General features: G+C 32.9%; 2 protein-coding genes across 3 annotated transcripts; one reads left to right on the top strand and one right to left on the bottom strand.

Moving 5' to 3' along the window:
• The first annotated feature begins 1,842 nt into the window (after positions 1-1,842).
• Positions 1,843-4,649, top strand: LOC116110916 (gibberellin 2-beta-dioxygenase 2-like). Its single transcript, XM_031397136.1, has 3 exons — positions 1,843-2,291; positions 3,243-3,591; positions 4,142-4,649. The coding sequence occupies exons 1-3, from the start codon at positions 1,912-1,914 to the stop codon at positions 4,403-4,405; spliced, it is 993 nt and encodes a 330-aa protein (XP_031252996.1). The 5' UTR covers positions 1,843-1,911; the 3' UTR covers positions 4,406-4,649.
• Positions 4,650-4,765: 116 nt separating this feature from the next.
• LOC116110915 (alkaline/neutral invertase A, mitochondrial) lies at positions 4,766-9,678 on the bottom strand. 2 transcript variants are annotated; one of them, XM_031397134.1, is made up of 7 exons: positions 9,367-9,678; positions 8,291-8,889; positions 7,001-7,166; positions 6,561-6,772; positions 5,754-6,247; positions 5,619-5,667; positions 4,766-5,416 (listed from the first exon to the last, which is right to left on the bottom strand). In XM_031397134.1, the coding sequence occupies exons 1-7, from the start codon at positions 9,551-9,553 to the stop codon at positions 5,090-5,092; spliced, it is 2,034 nt and encodes a 677-aa protein (XP_031252994.1). In that variant the 5' UTR covers positions 9,554-9,678; the 3' UTR covers positions 4,766-5,089. The 2 variants fall into 2 exon arrangements, with proteins under 2 accessions (XP_031252994.1, XP_031252993.1); XM_031397133.1 differs by having other exon boundaries at positions 8,291-8,896; positions 9,374-9,678.
• Between the last annotated feature and the right edge of the window lie 14,698 nt (positions 9,679-24,376).

Here is a 24,376-nt window from a genome sequence, read left to right as displayed (position 1 = left end):
GACCCTGATTGTGCATGTTGAGTGTGAGGAAGAGTGTTAAAAGTTATATTTGTCTCACGTCGTTGTATCTATCTCACAAGTCATACCGTTAATTTAATAGACTATTTATGGTATATTTAAATAGATTGTTATGGTGTATATATGTGTGTGTGTGTGTGTATGTGTGGTTGGACTCTTTCATCCCTTGAGCTAGCTTTTGGGAGTAAGTTATGCCAAAATCTATTTTTTTTATAGTAACATAATCACATTTGTTTGAGGCGATGGTGGGTTTGGACCCTGATTGTGCATGTTGAGTGTGAGGAAGAGTGTTAAAAGTTATATTTGTCTCACGTCGTTGTATCTATCTCACAAGTCATACCGTTAATTTAATAGACTATTTATGGTATATTTAAATAGATTGTTATGGTGTATATATGTGTGTGTGTGTGTGTATGTGTGGTTGGACTCTTTCATCCCTTGAGCTAGCTTTTGGGAGTAAGTTATGCCAAAATCTATTTTTTTTATAGTAACATAATCACATTTGTTTGAGGCGATGGTGGGTTTGGACCCTGATTGTGCATGTTGAGTGTGAGGAAGAGTGTTAAAAGTTATATTTGTCTCACGTCGTTGTATCTATCTCACAAGTCATACCGTTAATTTAATAGACTATTTATGGTATATTTAAATAGATTGTTATGGTGTATATATGTGTGTGTGTGTGTGTATGTGTGGTTGGACTCTTTCATCCCTTGAGCTAGCTTTTGGGAGTAAGTTATGCCAAAATCTATTTTTTTTATAGTAACATAATCACATTTGTTTGAGGCGATGGTGGGTTTGGACCCTGATTGTGCATGTTGAGTGTGAGGAAGAGTGTTAAAAGTTATATTTGTCTCACGTCGTTGTATCTATCTCACAAGTCATACCGTTAATTTAATAGACTATTTATGGTATATTTAAATAGATTGTTATGGTGTATATATGTGTGTGTGTGTGTGTATGTGTGGTTGGACTCTTTCATCCCTTGAGCTAGCTTTTGGGAGTAAGTTATGCCAAAATCTATTTTTTTTATAGTAACATAATCACATTTGTTTGAGGCGATGGTGGGTTTGGACCATGACTCTGCACGTCTGAGTGTGAGGAAGAGGCTATTATGGTGTATATACTATTAGACTGTCTCCTCTCCAAAACTAGCTTTTGGCTTTTTGAGTTCTACCCATTAAATCTTTCATTTTCAATTCTTAGTATAGGTAGGATTCGAATCCCAATCCTACAAGACTTTGGACCCCAGTTTTGAGAAAAAGGAACATGGTTCAAATTAGAGTCTCCATGAATTAAAAGGAAATGTGAAAGTTACTCAATTCAAAGGAGGACCACCTTTAAAACATGTGTTACTTGAAACGAAATATAAATCACAAATTAAAATTTAAAAGATATAATGAAGAAAAGAATGGAATATTGGAATGGAATGGTTGGCCTTAGTGCTAGCTAGGGCAAGAAGAGATGTCAAACACGTTGGGGGATCGTTTGGTCCAAAATGGGTTGGTTTACTTGCAAATCAAGCTTGGAATGTGAAAGTGTGAGAGAAAGTGAAAGGACCAAGTGGGGTTAGGTTAGATTTGAGAGACAACGTCAGTCAATAAATTGGTATTAAACAATAAAGCTGATTAAAGCAGAGTTCTATTAGGGTCAATAAAGGCTGATTTTAAAAAGGGTCATTAAATGAGATTAAAATATAAAAATTCGAGTCCAAATTTAGTCTTGAAAGTCAACCTTCTTTTTATGACAGGAATTGGCTAGTTGTACTTCACCCAAAACAATACAAACTCTCTCTCTCTTTGTCAATAAATACTCACACTTGAACTTCACACTGGTTTATATTTTTTACTTGAAGCTCTCTCTCTTACTCTTACAACTCTCTTATATTTTTCAAACATGGTGGTGGCTTCTGCAACTCCTAAACGAAGTGAAAAACTACAAGGTATTGAGCTACCTATCATAGACCTTTCAGGAGAGAGGTCAGAGATTTCGAAGCTCATAGTTAAAGCCTGTGAAGACTATGGTTTCTTCAAGGTGATTAACCATGGTGTTCACCAGGACATCATTGCCAGAATGGAAGAAGAAAGCTTGAATTTCTTTTCAAAACCAGTCGCCGAGAAGCAACAAGCTGGCCCTGCTAATCCTTTTGGCTATGGTTGTAAGAATATCGGCTTTAATGGTGACATAGGAGAGGTTGAATATCTTCTTCTTCACAACAATCCTCTCTCCATTGCTCAAGCATCCAAGTCCATTTCCAATGACCCTACAAAATTCCGGTACTTACACTAAAACCTATACTCATAATATTATTATTATTATTACGGTTTCTGGTTGTACCAGTTGGCTTTGCATTTCATGAACGTATTGAATATTTATATTAATGAGTGTTGTTGATTCTTATGCATGCATGTTATGAGATGATTTCTCTTTAAATAATAAGATGAAAAAAAATTAAATGGACCATGCTTATAAGTTCTTGCCATTTGCCAGCTTGTTCAAATTTAATGAGTTTTTATATACATGAATGAACGTGGTGTTAGGAACTATCTTGAAATGGGTTGTATTAATTAGTTTTTTTGGTTCCTCCATAGCTTTCATTTCAGCTTCACCTGTCAATCTTTTTAAAAGCATTATTCACGTCTAAGTTTTATAGCTGATTGTATAGTTTATACACAGTGGAATGATAAGTCATTTCACATCTGTTTTCAAAAGAAGTTGATATGATGAATAGGTCTTCTTTCTTTATCTTTCGGGCCATATTATTTATGATATTGCTGCTTCAACAATGGATAAAGCTATTTCCCCTTAAAAACTAGGGTCTATAACTTAAGGTAAATTATATGCAATTGAATTTGGTTTAAAGTTAACACGTGAACCATTGATTTGAAATGAACCTAATTGGCGTTAAATAAAGTCTTCCTAAAAAGTTGGATTATTAAGCTTGTGTCAGCATCACTTTTTAAATGCATGTCATAGAAGCAACCTGTTCCCAGTAATGAACAGAAGCAAAAGCACATGCCCCTGCATCTCAGTCGTTCTGTAACTTAAAAGAAGAAAGACAGTAGTATGTCAAGGAAGGTTCAATCAAATCAACCCGAAATTTATTTTACCCAAAAATAGAGAAAGTAACAGTTCCCAAACCAAAAGAAAAGAAAAGAGAGACAGTGTGAGTTTAAGCTAACCTGCTGTTTCATTGACATGTGAGTTTTTCATTATGTGCATGACAGGTCCGCTGTGAGTTGCTACATAAAAGCTGTTAGGGACTTAGCATGTGAGATCTTGGATCTAATAGCAGAAGGCTTATGGGTCCATGACACGTCATTGTTTAGTAATCTCATCAGAGACGTTGATAATGATTCGCTCTTCAGGATCAACCACTACCCATCTCTTGTTCTCTGTAAAGATAACATTAGGGACACTAAAATCGGTTTTGGAGAGCATTCGGATCCTCAAATTCTCACTCTTTTAAGATCCAACAACGTGGATGGCTTGCAAATTTCTCTTTATGATGGTGTGTGGATCCCGGTTTCCCCCGATCCCACTGCCTTTTGTGTTAATGTTGGTGACTTGTTACAGGTACGTGAAGGTCTACTTCTACCCTTTCGTTTCTCTTATTATTTTAAAGATGATGATAGGACTGATGACGAAGAGTGATGTGTATTGGGAATCAGTACGAACTCACAAGCAAAACTTTACCTCAAGCATTGGATTTGATGGCAATGTGGCACCCCACATATCAGTTTCTATCCAATCACCATTCCACCTCGGAGTTCAGTAATTGAGTTCACTATTCAAGTTCGAGATGAAATGGAACTGAAAAAGTCTCCTGGTTGGTTGGTTGGTTGGTTAGCCTCTGTGACTGTGTTGCCATTTATGGGCCTTGGAGCCAACAAGGGAAAACTATAAACTTCATTATTATAACTGTCACCTAAGTTTGTTTCTGTTTTCTGTGTTTTAAGAAACACAAAATAATGAAAATATCAGACTGGTTTGATTTGTCTACAGAAAAGGAAATTGAGTATATGGACAAAGCCTTTCGGCAAGATTTTTTTTCAAAGCAAAGATTTTTTTTTTTTCCCAAGTCCTTTTCTTTTTCTAACAAAATCCTCTTGGGGTCATTTTGTAGGCTATGACGAATGGGAGGTTTGTGAGCGTGAGGCACAGAGCACTGAGCAACTCTTATCAATCAAGAATGTCGATGGCCTTTTTTGGAGCACCGCCACTTCATGCAAAGATAATTACTCCCCCAGAAATGGTCACACACGGCGAGCCTTCCCTATATAAGCCTTTTACTTGGGCTGAATACAAAAAAACAGCATTTTCTCTAAGGCTTGGAGAGAGCCGTCTCAATCTCTTTAGAAAATCTAGAAATGATCTAGAAGATGCTTGATGCATGGATCTAAGGGTACTGTCAGTTTTTGGCTTTGAAAGGCTTCAAAGTCCACGTTTTCTTGTACCCACCTTGAAGGGGGAATTTTGGTCATAAACCTTGACGTAGCTTTTGTCCACAGTGAGTAGTTAATATTAGTACTAGTAAATGGGACCGGGAATATGACTTGTACTGTAATGTTCTACTACTGCAGTTAAATTATCAATGGAAGATCTTCTATTATGTATACTCTATAGAAAAAAAATGCAAGAAATTGGTTGATTATGAAGTATAGAAATCAATTTAAAGCACAAGAGTTTGGTTGATCATTTAGAATATCTATGCATACTACCACAACATTCCCCTTTCAAAACAATACTAGAAAATAAGAGTTAAATGATTTAAAGCTTATACAAATGAAGTCAAAAGTATATTGATGTCCAACTACTTGTATCAAAGAATACATGCAATTTTCAGCAATAAATTGAGTTAAGAGGCTATCTAAAAACATAGCCACTAAATCAAATCAGTCAAATACTTCAATGAATGTTACAACCAATCAGTAATTTTGGCTGTTAAACATGAAGTCAACTTCAGAACGTGTTCAGAGAGGGGAATTTTCTTCCTTGGTCTTATTATTTTCTAAAGAATTCCAACTATGCCAGTGATGGTCACAGAAGGCGATAAAGAGATGTTTGCTTGGGATTAGACGAGGATCTTGGTCCTTGCAGCAATGCGTGAGCATTTCTTTCGACCGGTTTTGCTAAGTGCACAAACACATGTCTCGAGGAGCTCGTAGTCCTCCTCCCAAAACAACAAGGATGCCTTCTCTGGGTTCTCCAGGAGCATCTTTGAGGTCAAGAAACCAGCAATTGTCCAAGTTTGGTTAAGCCGGGATTGCTTGCCTATGAACTTCCCACTTCGTGTGTCGTAATATTCAGGCCATTTATCCACTGATAGCCTCTGCTCTGCCATAGAAACTGCCTTTTGTGCTAATTCTGGTCTTCCCATCTTGATGCAGGCCAAGGTGAACTGGAAAATAAATCGGCAAAAGAATTAGTGAGTACACTGAATTAATTCATATCATTATGACATAGCCAAATACTCAAAACATAATTACACTAGGCATGATCAATAGTTAAGAACTTCGTTTAAATAAGATGACTCAATCCCAAAAGCAAACAAAAGAACAGAATACAGGAAAAATTTCCACTTGAATTACTGTTATTCTCACCTGCCATAGGAGTGTTGGCCAAGATCCACCATTATGATACGACCATGGGCTGCATATAGACAGAGCAACATATCAATAATTCTATCCATATGAATACGGAGATACATGTAACAAAACATATGAAAAGAGCCTCACGTGTTCTTTGGGTCACCGCCAGTGATTATACGCCATTCCTCATACTCCAAAGCAGGGTAACAAATCTTAAGAGGCATATGAGCAACAAGATCATCCCATTTGGCCTCAATCAAATTCAGAATACCCTCATTCTGCTTTGGGGTACCTAAAGAAGAAACAATGGCCCAAAGATTTCCAAGTGTGAAGAACCTAAAATCCATATGACCGGGTTCTAGATTGCCAATGAGATAGCCACCTTCATTGGGTATCCAATCAACTAGCCATGAAGGAATTTGATCAGGATAGATATTGAACTTGTTGACGGCGTCTACAGAGTATTCTTCTGTCTTGTAACGGTAGATCTCATTGATTTTCTTCATATCCGCCCAATAATATTCTCTGACATGAAATGAGAGTGCACTAAGTCGATTATTTACAGCAGCTACCAGGTTCTTAGTTCCATCATTGACAATGAGCATCTCACGGGAGCAGCGTAATGCAGCATAGAACAGGGCCTACAAAATGAGATTGTCAAAACATAAACTAAAGGCAAAAGAAAGCATGTAAAAGAAAAAAGTAAAAAGATAATGACAAAATATGTTGAATAGTGGAGTCAGTAGGTAGGAATTGTTATGTGGTACATCTGTGCTATGCTTCGCAAAAGCATTAGTAGTTAAAATCTTCAATGGCATTGGTTATATAAAGATGGACAACAAAAGCAAGTATTGAATTTTGGTTTCCAGCCACCTCTGAACACAATTAAGAAAATAAGGCAACTACTTTCAGATTTATGTTAATTTTGAACCATACTGAGATTGATAAACTTACTTGGATTTCAAGAGGGTGTCCGTGGATACCCATACGTCTATCAATCATGCAGGACCCATCAGTGACTAACAGAGATGGAAACATGTCAAATCCATCAGTTAAACACAAATTTAGGATCAGCCTTATGCCCGTCTGGACATCCACCCTCTCCTGCAATGCATAGTCACCTGTGATCTTTCCATATGCTCTCAACAAAATGATCCACCATAACCCTATCAATGTGGTGAAAATATTGATCAAATTCCAATTATACCCATATCGATATTTCAAGAGTGAAGAAAGTGTTGAGAACTGCTGTATTCTAAATTGGCAGAAGATTTGACAAAAATTCCAAAAAACAGAAAAGATGTTGAACAATAGTGAAAACTTTTCAATCAACATTAACGGTAAATTAATAAATTACCAAATGCTACATTGAACAGAACTGAGCATTATCTTACCAGAATCAACAGGTGCAACACGACCAATAGCTGATTCACCAAAATCAGGATCTAGAACCTCTTCAAACGCTCCATCACTTCCATCCAGAGGCACGGTTTTAACTTTAAAACTTGCTGGCATCAGCCCTTGCCCAGGACTATAGCAGTCCACAGTCTTCTCCCAACTCTGACAATCAAAAAATAGAAAAAACGACTCAACTGTAAAGTTGGATGACCTGCCAGAGCTCACATAGGAAGTAAAACTAATGTTTCATGAGTTATTTAGAAAGAAAATTGCTATGTAGCCTAAAAGCAAGAAAATTTTTCAACAAAAATTCTCTCTCTTTCTCTTCACTTTTTATTGTGTAGAAGTGTTCAGGATATAGTCATGGGTTGAGATATTGACAACGAACAAAAAAAAGTAGGCTATACTTTCCATAGTTAAAACAACAATCTCTACATTATTGGTTAGATAGGAAATAATTTCCCTAGCACTCATATAAAGGAAAAAATACACAAGTTAATAGTCAAATTCACATGCATATTTTAATCAATGAGCTTCTAGGCAAGCTTAATAAGTGAGACCATTATGCATAACGGCAGCCTTCTAGGTCCAAACTGAATCAGTGCATTCCAAGAGATTTCTCTAGCCGGCTTTGTATCAAGTATTTTAATCCCAGCAAGTTTCTCTAGCATTTTCTACCAGACAATAAGCTTGTATATTTAAATTCAATGATCAAAAATAGAAATATTCCTTGTCCAAGAAAATTAAAAAAATAATGATAAACATTCACCAACACTGTACTTTTAAGAACAAGGAAATAAAAGAAGCATAAAATGAGGCAATTTTATGGTTTTTAGATCACAAAGTACCTGCAACTGNAACAACAATCTCTACATTATTGGTTAGATAGGAAATAATTTCCCTAGCACTCATATAAAGGAAAAAATACACAAGTTAATAGTCAAATTCACATGCATATTTTAATCAATGAGCTTCTAGGCAAGCTTAATAAGTGAGACCATTATGCATAACGGCAGCCTTCTAGGTCCAAACTGAATCAGTGCATTCCAAGAGATTTCTCTAGCCGGCTTTGTATCAAGTATTTTAATCCCAGCAAGTTTCTCTAGCATTTTCTACCAGACAATAAGCTTGTATATTTAAATTCAATGTTCAAAAATAGAAATATTCCTTGTCCAAGAAAATTAAAAAAATAATGATAAACATTCACCAACACTGTACTTTTAAGAACAAGGAAATAAAAGAAGCATAAAATGAGACAATTTTATGGTATTTAGATCACAAAGTACCTGCAACTGCAATGTGTGAAGAAGAAAATTCTTGACAATCTCCCCTTCTCCATTTAGCAAGAAGGCAAGTGCTGAAGGTGCAAAATCACGAATGAACACCTGATCGTAATTCAACGGTTGCTTATCTGCAGGATCATTAGCTGCAACTGTACCCACTGGATTCCCACAATAACTCACAATTGAATCTCGAAGCAACTTCCACGCTTCCTCCTCAATCTTCGATGCTTCTCTCTGAGCTTTGACATTCTCATCTAAGTGCTTCAAATTATCTAAATTTACACCTAACCCGTTAACATCTACCCTATTATCTTCCTCTTTCACCGCTTCATTTCCTGATTCAATTCTTTCAATTACCAAAGGCTTCACATTCAAACCACCTTGAATGTAAATCCTCTCAAAACCCTTCTCATTAACATGATTTTCAATTGACGTTGAGTGATTCCTAAAATCCGACGCTACATTGGGAATTACTAAAACACCCCTTTTCCTAGCTTTATAAACACGAAAACTACTCTTTCCTAACCCTTTCGCGGGAGCCCAACTCGAATCGGATACACAAAAAGTCCTCCGATTCGGATCAACTACACACTTATTATAACCTATAACCTTACATCTAGCTTCCCCATTACGAAGAACCGATTTCGATTGTGACTTCGACAAATTTCTTGTAACTAAATCTCTCGATTTGAAATTAGAAACCCCAAATATTGAGGAGATTCTGTAACCAATCAAGAATCTACAACAAGGCTTCATAGTAGAGATTCCAATACAGCTACTAGTATTCATTGTTGTTACGAATTACAAGTATATGTAAATCTATCCTAATTTTATATTTACACGTCTCTGTTAATCTTGAAAATATAAAAACAGAGAATAATTTATAATTTAATAATTATAATTAAAAAGCTAAAATGAAAATAAATTGGAACTAGCTTTTTACTTACAGTTGAAGAACAGCTTGAGAGAAAATGCTTTTGAATTTTGAAGGCGTCTAGACTTTTGGTGCAGAGCTTCAATGGCCTTTTATAGACTGCGTGATGGGGAAAGTTCGTTGTTGATTCAAAAGTNATTATAACCTATAACCTTACATCTTGCTTCCCCATTACGAAGAACCGATTTCGATTGTGACTTCGACAAATTACTTGTAACTAAATCTCTCGATTTGAAATTAGAAACCCCAAATATTGAGGAGATTCTGTAACCAATCAAGAATCTACAACAAGGCTTCATAGTAGAGATTCCAATACAGCTACTAGTATTCATTGTTGTTACGAATTACAAGTATATGTAAATCTATCCTAATTTTATATTTACACGTCTCTGTTAATCTTGAAAATATAAAAACAGAGAATAATTTATAATTTAATAATTATAATTAAAAAGCTAAAATGAAAATAAATTGGAACTAGCTTTTTACTTACAATTGAAGAACAGCTTGAGAGAAAATGCTTTTGAATTTTGAAGGCGTCTAGACTTTTGGTGCAGAGCTTCAATGGCCTTTTATAGACTGCGTGATGGGGAAAGTTCGTTGTTGATTCAAAAGTGTTGATTTTACGTTGATATCCCTGCACGTGCAAGTTGCTTTGATATTGTTGTTGTAAGAGTACGGGAATAACCTTGAACTTTTGAGATTATTACTTGAAAGCTTTTTGTAGGTGCTGGTTTTATATATATATATATATATATAAAATTTAATTTAGAGATGACTAGGAAAATTCTAAACGTGATTAACATGAAATGGTTTGCTTTCATACTAGTTATCATAGACATTTGTATAGCCAAAAGCTATTGATTGTGCTTTTCAAATATTATAGGTTTGACGACAATTCTAATTTTGAAGTTAAATTATGTTTTTTTTTTTTTATAATTGGAGCGTTTGAAACCAGCGTGATTGCATCACGGGCCTAATTTTTTAAGTTTATTGAATATTTTATAAATCAAATAGATCATGCAAGTCAGAAATGTGGTTAGTAATCACTCTTTTTTAGATTCAAACTATAACACTCAAAAGTTTTGTCATCCGATCACAAGAGAAGTGGGCAAGTCAAATTACTGTAAGAATCTATCGGAATATTTGGAGTCACAAATTCTGGAAAAAAAAAAAAAATTAGTATCTTCCTAAAATAATAGTCAAAATGAAAAAAGTCACATTATTATAATAAAAAGGAAAAAATCAACGCTATTATCGCTTCAAAAATATTGACGAACACCGAAACGTGTAAGTTGATAAGAGGGTATAATCGTCATATGAAATTTGCCATTTATCAGTGGATCAGATTGGTCGGTTGTGGTCCCAAATTTTAATCTTAGAAAATGTGCGAAAATCGAGAAAGCTAAAATTTTGGAACTGTTTTAAAAAAAAGACGCCGTGACAAATCCAACTGGGCAGATGGAGAACTTTATCAAAACCTTTTACACGTGGGAACTTTCTATTGGTGAAAATGACTGGCTACATAGAACCCCAACTATACTTGAAACTATACGATACGTTACGTATAATTGGGGAAGCTAAAATATCTGTTCATGACGGGAAACTAAAAAAGATCTCTCCATCTGTGTTGGAAATATTGCGAGATATTGTAAAATGAACAGAGATATTTGCTTTTGTTGGCACGTGGCGCCGGATGAAATACGTTGGGCTTAATTTTAGTTAGTGGGCCGAAGTTTCAAAACGTGGGCTTCTCTTTTCCTTCTCAAGACCATTAATGGGCTTTCAGTTGACCCAATAAAAAATGAAACCTTATTCCCTTGAGAAGAACTTTACTACACTCGACGTATCCAATCATGATTTAGCACCCTTATTATTTGAGTCTCTTTACGAACAAGCTTTCTAAATAGGCTATCTTTTGAAATAATAATAATAATATTGTGGAAATCCGGTGAGGATAGAATCCCCACTTGGCATACAAATATCTCACAATATGAATCACATAATCAAGGTTGATAATCGCATAACTTTCCGTTTAATCGAATTTGAGTTTATCTCCAACTAAATTATATAACTGACACTATATAAACCTAGTTGTAATCTGTTTTTAGGAATGAAAAACAAGCCGTAGAAAGCAGACTAATAACTCTTTGTAGATCGAATTACAATCAATAACATAACAGTGGACAGAGACATTACATTACGAGCAACTGAACCACTTTAAAAAGTCTTATTTTGTTCTTTATGTTCTAGATTAATTATAGCTTATCCATCATCATATTGTTTCATTACTGATTCAACAGGATCATGCACATATCCTACGTGATTCTAATACTGTCAATCACATACTTTTGGTTAGTGTGAATCTTTGCATAAATAAATACGAAGATGTTTTCGTTGTAACACGGGGAGAGATGCTTGATGAGTATATGCAATGATAATAAGGCTATTAAACAAGGCCCAACAAAGTCCATTGTAAGGTCCAATACAGCCACTTCGTCTTCGTAGCCCTGACCCAATTTTGCATTAGACTTTTTCCCCGAAGAACACGAGTCTTCGATGGCGTAAGCAGTGATCCCATTTTTGCACTAACAGACGGAGTAAAAAAACTAGTTTTTCTTACCTTGACCTTGCAGTCAAGCTCTTAGCTAGACAAGTTGGTAATTGAATCGTTGGCCAATTATAATTTGGTTAAGTGGCTAAAACTATTTTCAATGATGCAATCTTGTTCGTCAGCTCGCATTATAACATTATTGTTCAGTAAATTACTCAATCCCTTCCTTCAGTCTACTTAATTCTCCAGCTTATAGCTGTGAATAAACCAGGATTTTTTAGTATCTCTAACTCAGTCAACTTAGACGTCCGGTTTGGGGCTGACTTTATAATTCCATTAGCATGCATTAAGTGAATTAATTGTGCCTGATCGCTTTCATTTTCTAAATCTCCGTATAATTTATAGTAATCTGTTCATTTTCAAACTGCTAACAAACTAACTTTCGTTAATAGTACTTTTGATAGGTAATCGAAGAACATGCATGATCAATCCCTTTCGATGCCTAACCATGAATTAGCAGAAGTTAGCCCATACGATTTCACATCTAAACAAGGATTCTCAAGTTGGTGTTCCTGCCATCTAATTACTTATTTTTATTCTAAAGGTTATGAAGATTAGGAAGAATAATACATCACAACCAAATTCATGAATAATATAATCCATAGTGCATCTCTGATCTATCGCTTTAACGTACGTATTCAGCACAAACTGTACTGTTTCATACGTAATAGAAATTGGGTTATGACTTTGCCTTCTCCAAAACAATTGGGGTCAAGCACATGCACTATCTCCTCTGTCATATATACCAGCTAATTCAATATACATTTGCATTTAATATAATATATATAACTATCTATAATCCGAGGTTTTCGTGTTTCATTCATCTAACTATACCCTTAACATTCTCTAACAAAGAATTTTCAAGTGTGAAACGCTAACCCTAGCACCATTCTATAGCTAGAACCTTATACACATGGATAAGCATGACCTAATAATGATACGGAACTGTGTAGTTGCTTATAGTGGGAGGGTAGCATGAGCACTTACTTTATTTGTTACGGGTCCGAAAGATTTTCTATTCATTTTCGACCATGACCAATTGGATGAATTGAACAGCTCCAAATTGTGGATGAAAAACCCTAGTTAAAGATATGTATTGTACCGATAATGCAACCTCGCTTTCAATATTCAAACCAAAACTTTACGCAAGCTATAAGGATATTTATTAAAATGGTGGGCATATCTTCGTCATTTAATTAACTTGCTTTAAGTGGTGGTAAGGAGAAAATATAAAGTACATCTGATAGCAAATCCTTCTATATCATTTACTAATTAGGGTTTCAGTTTATGCCTAACTGTTTTAACTTCTATTTCTGACAAAATTTTCCTAATTCATCATGTGGGTATCTTTAATATATCAAATTTATACGTCTTTATTTGGTTCTCAAAGAGTTTTCGGAATGCTGCAATGAGCATACATGATGACATGTCAGCAGTATTATACTAATTATAAGGAAGTAAATCTTTTACCACATCGAAAACAATTAAACATGGTACTGATTTCAACTTTGTATAAATAGCATTATTATTGCTTTTAATTATAATTAATTCAATGTTAGTACAAATCGTTGAACATGTACTGAGGATAAGATTTTAAGATCTAATGGTGTCACATTGTGGAAAAACTTATGATGGATCTTTTTATCATGATGTAGAAAACTTGTGCTATTTATGGTAACAAGATCTTCTGGCGATTGAATTTAGTGTACGGTGTAAGACATCCACTCAAAACAATTGTGTGGATATGAAAATGAAGCATGTGGAAGCACTTTAAATATAAGCTAAAAGAATAGGGTAGTACGGAGATGGAAGAATATATATATAGTAGTTAGGATTTACACTAGTGGGTTGAAAACATTTAAATTGATAAATTTAAATAAAAATGTGTAGGGTTAAAATTATAAATATTATAAAATATAAAGCATTTTTTTTATTTTTTCAAAGTTTGAGGGACTCCATAAAATTAAACTGGTGTCCAAATTGTAAATACCATAAAATATAATTTATTTTATTATTTATTTTATTTTTATTTTTTTAAGTTTGAGTGGGTTAAATACTTCAATTAACCCATATGTTATAGTGTGGGGTGTGTGTGTGTTTGAACTAGTTTATGCACTCCTACACTATTTCTTAATGTTGAACGGAGAATCGAACCTGAGACGTTGATTTTAACGTGTATATATACATATATTCAGGCCTACAAAAAACTTGTTATTAATATATATATTCCAAGCATAGATCATATAAAAAGTTTAAATCTCTCTCTACTCATCTTTTCCACAGCACCACCAAATTTTTTTTTTTTTTTTTTTATCCTTAAATTTTTTTACTCTCTCATCCTCTCTTTCTCTTTCTCATGCTATTCCCTCTTAAAATTGTTGAAGCCTTAACTACTCAAGGTGCTAAAATTAGCTCCGTTTTCTGTTTTATCAGTTTTAGGTATGTGTATTGCTCATTTTAATTTAGTTTATTTTGGGGTTGAATCATGCTTGTTTTTTGGAGATTTTTTATTATAATTTGAGAGAAAAGACATGTATCTTATGAGTTTATTATGTATTTCGTGTCTAAGAATGTTCTTACTTTTCCAAATTAAAACTTTAACTATATTTTAAAGGAAGTTATTTTTTATCCTTCACCCACCACTTTCTTACATTTCAAATGTCACCGTTCAGTTGCTCAAAATTATTAAAGAAATTTGAGTTATTATCTATGTTTATACCAAGAAAATTCCCCCTTATTTTATTAATTCATATTAAAAGTTAACACAATGTTGACTTGATTTAAGTTTTAGTTGACTTTTGCTAATGCTAGGTTTGATCAAAGTCATGAAAATTTATATTGTATAATCTTTGGAAGCCAAAAATTAAAAAAATAAAATAAAAGAAGGTTTTGTTCAAAGTTTACTCAACACATTTTCTCAAAATTTTGCCTCTCATAGATTTATTCAAGTAGGAAAGTATCGTGTTATTACATTTTTTTCAGGTTATTGATATTGTATTATTTTCTTTGCGTAATGTTTGATAATTTTTTAAAGTTTTCACTAATTGTTTGACAAACAATGGCGGAGCCGCGGAGGTCTCCCCTTGGTAAAAATCCTGGGTCTGCTACTATATATATATATATATAGAGTGTGTGTGTGTGTGTTGTGCAAAAAATACACACTAATGTCAGCATCATCAATCATAGTTCAACAAGCGCTTAAAGATAATGTGGTATTAGTTGTCAAAAACCCAAACCGTCTCCAAGAGATATTTTATATCAATCATATCCCATTTTAAGATAAGGATTAAAGAGTGGTTCCCATGTCAAGACAACTTGCAAAAACACTCATTACATTGACTTCAAAGGTATAAACGAGCACCTCTCTTCATGAAAAGAAGAGGTTAGGTATATGTGAGCTGCGTACAAATTTGAACTTCATTATTTTTCTTTGTAAACAAAATATTTATCCATTCTTTGTATGTTTTACAGGCAATATCAGAAAAATAGTCAAAGAATAATAAAATAACAGTGGATGTAAGATTCGCTTTAAGCATCCGAACCGCTATAAAAATCTCTCTTACCAATCTTTTATTTATGTTTCAGTAAATATATAATCTCAGTACCATAAACACTTCTTATGAATCATTCACGTATAATTTCTAAAAAGAGCTTAACACTTTACACGTGTGAGTCCTTAGCATCAAAATCACGCGTAAACAGGGACGGATGCAGCCCACATGGCCCATCCTCAATTTTTTTTTTTTCAAAATACTAATATATATAATTTTTGGATTTTTGTCTACTCTAACAAAAATATTAATATGTAATTAGTTTTTATTTTGACCTATCCAAAAAAAAATTATGGATCCGCTATTGCATGTAAACATGTAACTAGTTTGCAAATAAAGAAAAATGACTTCTGATTTCTTTTCAGCCATGGAAGGAAAAAGACATGCTTTTCACATATAAAAAACATTAAAGCACATGCACATCTTTGAGCCTCATAATCAAATAGAGATACATACAAGGTAAGAAAGTTTCTCAACTGTTGCTTTCTCATTATTACCGCTCGCTCGCTCACTGCCTGAATCAAACGAAAATGGAAAAGATGACAATGGCTAGCCGTCCACTTTTCAGATAAATTTACACGGACCCACTTCACATATCGATTAAGGTTCCTCATCAGACGGTCTCATCAGCCACCACGTGGGGATTCTGGCGTGGGACTGGATGGGCTACACTTGTTGACTGTGTAGTCATCTTCACTCTTGGAATGCAGGGGCCTCCACCCGAATATCAAGTTAGAAAGTTTGAAGGGAAGATGATAATTATGAAATCGCGAGGCTCCACGTGGCTCAAAGATAAAAGTCCTTTGGCAATATTAGTTGTGGACTCCAGTTGGACATTCTTTTCGTATCTCTACGGAACTTTGTATTTATGTTTTTATAAAAAATATATATATTTTGACTTCTCAATTTATTATTTATTTGATAATATAAAACATATTTTAATATTTATATATGTGTTCAAACATGTCAAACATATTTTTTTTTTCTTTTTTTTATCTGTCAACCACCAATTATAATTGAATATTTTAAACATCAGTACATACGTGATTGATTTTTATTTGATGAACATAAGAACAATGTGGTACACTCGTTTTAATTTAATTTTTTTCTTTTTTTAATATAAAAACATTTATAATTCTTGGGTTTTTTCTTTCGTTTATCTTCTGAATAAATTTAATAATAAGATTGTATAAATAACTAATTTAATAAATNTTTTTTTTTTTTTTTTTTTTTTCAAAGTTTGAGGGACTCAATAAAATCAAAGTGGGGTCAAATTGTAAATTTTTATTTTTTTAAAGTTTTTATGGGTTAAATACTTCAATTGAACCCATATGTTATAGTGGGGGGAACTAGTTTATGTACTCCTCAACTATTTCTTAATAAAACTCATCCTAAAACAACCGACCATTTTGACCCTTCAAATAACGATGGACAAAGGTATTACCTTTATGTTGAACGGAGAATTGAACTTGAGACATTGATTTTAACGTGTATATATACATATATTCAGGCCTACAAAATACTTGCTATTAATATAAATATATTCTAAGCACTGATCATATTAAAAGTTTAAAATTTTCTTCACTCTTCTTTTCCACGGCTCTACCAATTTTTTATTTTTTTTATCCCTAAAATTCTTTACTCTTTCATCCTCTCTTTCTCTTTCTCATGCTATTATCTCTTAAAACTTTTGAAGACTAAAATTGTTGAAGTCTTCACTACTCAAGGTATCACAATTAGCTTCGCTTTCTGTTTTATCAGTTTTAGGTATGTGTATTGCTTATTTTAATTTAGTTTATTTTGGGATTGAATTATGCTTGTTTTTTTTGGAGATTTTTTATTATAATTTGAGGGAAAAGACATGTATCTTGTGAGTTTATTCTGTGTTTTGTGTTTGAGAATTTTCCTGTTTTTCCAAATTAAAATGTTAACTATATTTCAAAGGAAGTTATTTTTCACCATTCACCCACCACTTTCTTACATTTCAAATGTCATTGTTCAGCTGCTCAAAATTATTAAAGAAATTTGAGTTATTATTTATGTTTATACCAAGAAAATCCCCCCTTGTTTTATTAATTCATATTAAAAGTCGACGCAATGTTGACTTGATTTAAGTTTTAGTTGACTTTAGCTTATACTAGGTCTGATCAAAGTTATGAAAATTCATATTATAATCTTTGGAAGCCAAAAATTAAAAGAAGGTTTTGCTCAAGGTTTACTCAACACATTTACTCAAAATTTTGTCTCTCATAGATTTATTCAAGTAAGAAAGTATCGTATTATTACATTTTTTTTTTTTGTCAGGTTATTGATATTATATTATTTTTTTTGCTTAAGTTTTGATGATTTTTTAAAGTTTTCACTAATTATTTGACAAACAATGGCAGAGCCACGGAGGCCTCTCCTTGGCAAAAACCATGGGTCTGCTACTATATATATAATGTTGTGCCAAAAATATACACTAATGTCAACATCATCAATCATAGTTCAACAAGCACTTAAAGATAATGTGGTATTAGCTGTAAAAAAAACCCAAACTATCTCCAAGAGATATTTTATATCAATCATATCTCATTTTAAGATAAAGATTAAGAAGTGGTTCCCACATGTCAAGACAACTTACAAAAACACTCATTACATTGATCTCAAATGTATAAATGGACACCTCTCTTCATAAAAAGAAGAGGTTAAACATATATGAACTACGTATAAATTTGAGCTTCATTATTTTTCTCTGTAAACAAAATATTTATCCATTTTTTGTATACCTTACAGACAATATTAAAAAAATAGTCAAAGAATAATAAAATAACAGTAGATATAGGATTCATTTTTTCAGCCATGGAAGGAAAAAGACATGCTTTTCACATATAAAAAACATTAAAGCACATGCACATCTTTGAGCCTCATAATCAAATAGAGATACATACAAGGTAAGAAAGTTTCTCAACTGTTGCTTTCTCATTATTACCGCTCGCTCGCTCACTGCCTGAATCAAACGAAAATGGAAAAGATGACAATGGCTAGCCGTCCACTTTTCAGATAAATTTACACGGACCCACTTCACATATCGATTAAGGTTCCTCATCAGACGGTCTCATCAGCCACCACGTGGGGATTCTGGCGTGGGACTGGATGGGCTACACTTGTTGACTGTGTAGTCATCTTCACTCTTGGAATGCAGGGGCCTCCACCCGAATATCAAGTTAGAAAGTTTGAAGGGAAGATGATAATTATGAAATCGCGAGGCTCCACGTGGCTCAAAGATAAAAGTCCTTTGGCAATATTAGTTGTGGACTCCAGTTGGACATTCTTTTCGTATCTCTACGGAACTTTGTATTTATGTTTTTATAAAAAATATATATATTTTGACTTCTCAATTTATTATTTATTTGATAATATAAAACATATTTTAATATTTATATATGTGTTCAAACATGTCAAACATATTTTTTTTTTCTTTTTTTTATCTGTCAACCACCAATTATAATTGAATATTTTAAACATCAGTACATACGTGATTGATTTTTATTTGATGAACATAAGAACAATGTGGTACACTCGTTTTAATTTAATTTTTTTCTTTTTTTAATATAAAAACATTTATAATTCTTGGGTTTTTTCTTTCGTTTATCTTCTGAATAAATTTAATAATAAGATTGTATAAATAACTAATTTAATAAATTCAAATTCACTAAGATTTGTGTAAATTTATTTATAAATATTGTTAAGATCAAACCCCTATTTTGGATCAAATACTGAATTTCAACATAGATCCCTAAATATAGCATATGAAAAACTTTTTCATACATAAATAAACCTATTGATGAGTTAAACGGTTAAACATTAATATCATATATATAGTTCTATATGATATTTAATACTATTTTAACACCTGGTCCGGTCCGACTGGTTTAACCAGTCTAACCAGGACCCACATATCTACTAAATTCCATAAAGCTAATAAATGTCTGTCAAATTTATTTACCCCTTAATTTGAAATAGGTAGTATTATTTTTATTGTATAAATGTAGAAATAGTATATAAANAGCTAGAAAGTTCAACTGTTATTGTTGATTACTGAAAACCCTTCGCCTTAGACACCCCTTCAAATGTCTAGCAAATTGAGTTGTGCTTCCAGTTGCATTAATGGACAATTTGGCCTTACAATGGATGCATTCTACCTTCTTCGTATTATCGGGTTGAAGAACCTCTCTAAATTCTGCCCATACAGGAGATGTCTTCACTCTTTTCTTCCTTTGGAATGGGTTATCAACATCATCATTTTCTTCTTCAATAGCTGGACTAGTGCCACAAGTTGCACTTGCACTTACAGTTGGATCCAGATTACTTCCTGGTGCTTGAATTGGTGAACTTGAGTCAATCAATGTGGGTCGGCTACTAGATGAGCCTTCCATACCTATAATGGAAGAAAGAATAAAAGTTATCTACTAATTTTAAAGATTAAAGTACAAGAATAATTGCATATTTTGGATTAGTAAACAAATGTGTAACAAAAGACTAAAACTATTTTCAATGATGCAATCTTGTTTGTCACATCGCATTATAATACTATTGTTAAATAAATTACTTAATCCCTTCCTTCAGTCTTCTTAATTCTCCATCTTATAGCTGTGAATAAACTAGGATTTTTTAGTAGCTCTAACTCATTCAACTTAGACGTCTGGTTTGAGGCTGACTCTATAATTTCCATTAGCATGTATTAAGTGAATTAATTGTGCCTAATCGCCTTCATTTTCTAAAGCTCCGTATAATTTATAGTAATCTGTTCATTTTCAAACTGTTAACAAACTAACTTTCGTTGAATAGGTAATTGAAGAACATGCATGATCAATCCCTTTCAATGCCTAACCATGAATTAGCAGAGGTTAGCCCATACGATTTACATCTAAACAAGGATTCTCAAGTTGGTGCTCCTATCGTCTCGTTACTTATTTTTACTCTAAAGGTTATGAAGATTAGGAAGAATAATACATCACAACCAAATTCATGAATAAAATAATCCATAGTGCATCTCTGTTCTATTGCCTCCATCATCTATACTAGCTAATCCAATATACATTTGCATCGAAATGCATTTAATATAACTATCTATAATCTGAGGTTTTCGTGTTTCATTCATCTAACTATACCCTTAACATTCTCTAACAAAGAATTCCCATGTAATTTTCAAGTGTGAAATCCATTCATTACATTCATAAATGCTCTAATAGAGCAAAAATACTTAACAACATATATGCAAAAGCTAAAACCCAGAAGCTAAATAATCATAACTTTAATATTAAAGTTCATAAAAGGACAAATGCAAACTGCCATTAATGGATGAAGTAAGAGAAGATAACGCAAACACAAACTGACAGAGCAAATGTTTGTAAGAGAAGATAACTCACTTCACTGCCATTAATGTAGAGTCATTGTAGACATAAAGATGAATGTATCCAAAGACTAATAAATAAAATTTCTTACCTGGAAGGCTGGATTACTGGAATGAAATCACTGGTCTGCAGAGAATAGAGATGAAGATGACTCGGTGAGTCAGTGACAGCGAATGGCACCNATATAAAGTACATCTGATAGCAAATCCTTCTATATCATTTACTAATTAGGGTTTCAGTTTATGCGTAACTGTTTTAACTTCTATTTCTGACAAAATTTTCCTAATTCATCATGTGGGTATCTTTAATATATCAATTTTATACGTCTTTATTTGGTTCTCAAAGAGTTTTCGGAATGCTGCAATGAGCATACATGATGACATGTCAGCAGTATTATACTAATTATAAGGAAGTAAATCTTTTACCACATCGAAAACAATTAAACATGGTACTGATTTCAACTTTGTATAAATAGCATTATTATTGCTTTTAATTATAATTAATTCAATGTTATTAAAAATCGTTGAACATGTACTGAGGATAAGATTTTAAGATCTAATGGTGTCACATTGTGGAAAAACTTATGATGGATCTTTTTATCATGATGTAGAAAACTTGTGCTATTTATGGTAACAAGATCTTCTGGCGATTGAATTTAGTGTACGGTGTAAGACATCCACTCAAAACAATTGTGTGGATATGAAAATGAAGCATGTGGAAGCACTTTAAATATAAGCTAAAAGAATAGGGTAGTACGGAGATGGAAGAATATATATATAGTAGTTAGGATTTACACTAGTGGGTTGAAAACATTTAAATTGATAAATTTAAATAAAAATGTGTAGGGTTAAAATTATAAATATTATAAAATATAAAGCATTTTTTTTATTTTTTCAAAGTTTGAGGGACTCCATAAAATTAAACTGGTGTCCAAATTGTAAATACCATAAAATATAATTTATTTTATTATTTATTTTATTTTTATTTTTTTAAGTTTGAGTGGGTTAAATACTTCAATTAACCCATATGTTATAGTGTGGGGTGTGTGTGTGTTTGAACTAGTTTATGCACTCCTACACTATTTCTTAATGTTGAACGGAGAATCGAACCTGAGACGTTGATTTTAACGTGTATATATACATATATTCAGGCCTACAAAAAACTTGTTATTAATATATATATTCCAAGCATAGATCATATAAAAAGTTTAAATCTCTCTCTACTCATCTTTTCCACAGCACCACCAAATTTTTTTTTTTTTTTTTTTATCCTTAAATTTTTTTACTCTCTCATCCTCTCTTTCTCTTTCTCATGCTATTCCCTCTTAAAATTGTTGAAGCCTTAACTACTCAAGGTGCTAAAATTAGCTCCGTTTTCTGTTTTATCAGTTTTAGGTATGTGTATTGCTCATTTTAATTTAGTTTATTTTGGGGTTGAATCATGCTTGTTTTTTGGAGATTTTTTATTATAATTTGAGAGAAAAGACATGTATCTTATGAGTTTATTATGTATTTCGTGTCTAAGAATGTTCTTACTTTTCCAAATTAAAACTTTAACTATATTTTAAAGGAAGTTATTTTTTATCCTTCACCCACCACTTTCTTACATTTCAAATGTCACCGTTCAGTTGCTCAAAATTATTAAAGAAATTTGAGTTATTATCTATGTTTATACCAAGAAAATTCCCCCTTATTTTATTAATTCATATTAAAAGTTAACACAATGTTGACTTGATTTAAGTTTTAGTTGACTTTTGCTAATGCTAGGTTTGATCAAAGTCATGAAAATTTATATTGTATAATCTTTGGAAGCCAAAAATTAAAAAAATAAAATAAAAGAAGGTTTTGTTCAAAGTTTACTCAACACATTTTCTCAAAATTTTGCCTCTCATAGATTTATTCAAGTAGGAAAGTATCGTGTTATTACATTTTTTTCAGGTTATTGATATTGTATTATTTTCTTTGCGTAATGTTTGATAATTTTTTAAAGTTTTCACTAATTGTTTGACAAACAATGGCGGAGCCGCGGAGGTCTCCCCTTGGTAAAAATCCTGGGTCTGCTACTATATATATATATATATAGAGTGTGTGTGTGTGTGTTGTGCAAAAAATACACACTAATGTCAGCATCATCAATCATAGTTCAACAAGCGCTTAAAGATAATGTGGTATTAGTTGTCAAAAACCCAAACCGTCTCCAAGAGATATTTTATATCAATCATATCCCATTTTAAGATAAGGATTAAAGAGTGGTTCCCATGTCAAGACAACTTGCAAAAACACTCATTACATTGACTTCAAAGGTATAAACGAGCACCTCTCTTCATGAAAAGAAGAGGTTAGGTATATGTGAGCTGCGTACAAATTTGAACTTCATTATTTTTCTTTGTAAACAAAATATTTATCCATTCTTTGTATGTTTTACAGGCAATATCAGAAAAATAGTCAAAGAATAATAAAATAACAGTGGATGTAAGATTCGCTTTAAGCATCCGAACCGCTATAAAAATCTCTCTTACCAATCTTTTATTTATGTTTCAGTAAATATATAATCTCAGTACCATAAACACTTCTTATGAATCATTCACGTATAATTTCTAAAAAGAGCTTAACACTTTACACGTGTGAGTCCTTAGCATCAAAATCACGCGTAAACAGGGACGGATGCAGCCCACATGGCCCATCCTCAATTTTTTTTTTTTCAAAATACTAATATATATAATTTTTGGATTTTTGTCTACTCTAACAAAAATATTAATATGTAATTAGTTTTTATTTTGACCTATCCAAAAAAAAATTATGGATCCGCTATTGCATGTAAACATGTAACTAGTTTGCAAATAAAGAAAAATGACTTCTGATTTCTTTTCAGCCATGGAAGGAAAAAGACATGCTTTTCACATATAAAAAACATTAAAGCACATGCACATCTTTGAGCCTCATAATCAAATAGAGATACATACAAGGTAAGAAAGTTTCTCAACTGTTGCTTTCTCATTATTACCGCTCGCTCGCTCACTGCCTGAATCAAACGAAAATGGAAAAGATGACAATGGCTAGCCGTCCACTTTTCAGATAAATTTACACGGACCCACTTCACATATCGATTAAGGTTCCTCATCAGACGGTCTCATCAGCCACCACGTGGGGATTCTGGCGTGGGACTGGATGGGCTACACTTGTTGACTGTGTAGTCATCTTCACTCTTGGAATGCAGGGGCCTCCACCCGAATATCAAGTTAGAAAGTTTGAAGGGAAGATGATAATTATGAAATCGCGAGGCTCCACGTGGCTCAAAGATAAAAGTCCTTTGGCAATATTAGTTGTGGACTCCAGTTGGACATTCTTTTCGTATCTCTACGGAACTTTGTATTTATGTTTTTATAAAAAATATATATATTTTGACTTCTCAATTTATTATTTATTTGATAATATAAAACATATTTTAATATTTATATATGTGTTCAAACATGTCAAACATATTTTTTTTTTCTTTTTTTTATCTGTCAACCACCAATTATAATTGAATATTTTAAACATCAGTACATACGTGATTGATTTTTATTTGATGAACATAAGAACAATGTGGTACACTCGT

Source organism: Pistacia vera, unplaced genomic scaffold (assembly GCF_008641045.1).
Source record: "Pistacia vera cultivar Batoury unplaced genomic scaffold, PisVer_v2 Contig62, whole genome shotgun sequence".
NCBI classification, from domain to species: Eukaryota; Viridiplantae; Streptophyta; class Magnoliopsida; order Sapindales; family Anacardiaceae; genus Pistacia; species Pistacia vera.
This window is presented reverse-complemented; position numbering and strand designations above follow the sequence as displayed.

Coding starts and splice junctions, on each gene's coding strand:
- LOC116110916 (XM_031397136.1), top strand. CDS start 1,912: ATGGTGGTGGCTTCTGCAACTCCTAAACGAAGTGAAAAACTACAAGGT. Junction 2,292..3,242: donor AATGACCCTACAAAATTCCG/GTACTTACACTA, acceptor TGTGCATGACAG/GTCCGCTGTGAGTTGCTACA. Junction 3,592..4,141: donor ATGTTGGTGACTTGTTACAG/GTACGTGAAGGT, acceptor GTCATTTTGTAG/GCTATGACGAATGGGAGGTT.
- LOC116110915 (XM_031397134.1), bottom strand. CDS start 9,553: ATGAATACTAGTAGCTGTATTGGAATCTCTACTATGAAGCCTTGTTGT. Junction 7,167..8,290: donor TTCACACATTGCAGTTGCAG/GTACTTTGTGAT, acceptor TTTGATTGTCAG/AGTTGGGAGAAGACTGTGGA. Junction 5,417..5,618: donor GGCCAACACTCCTATGGCAG/GTGAGAATAACA, acceptor TTTATTTTCCAG/TTCACCTTGGCCTGCATCAA.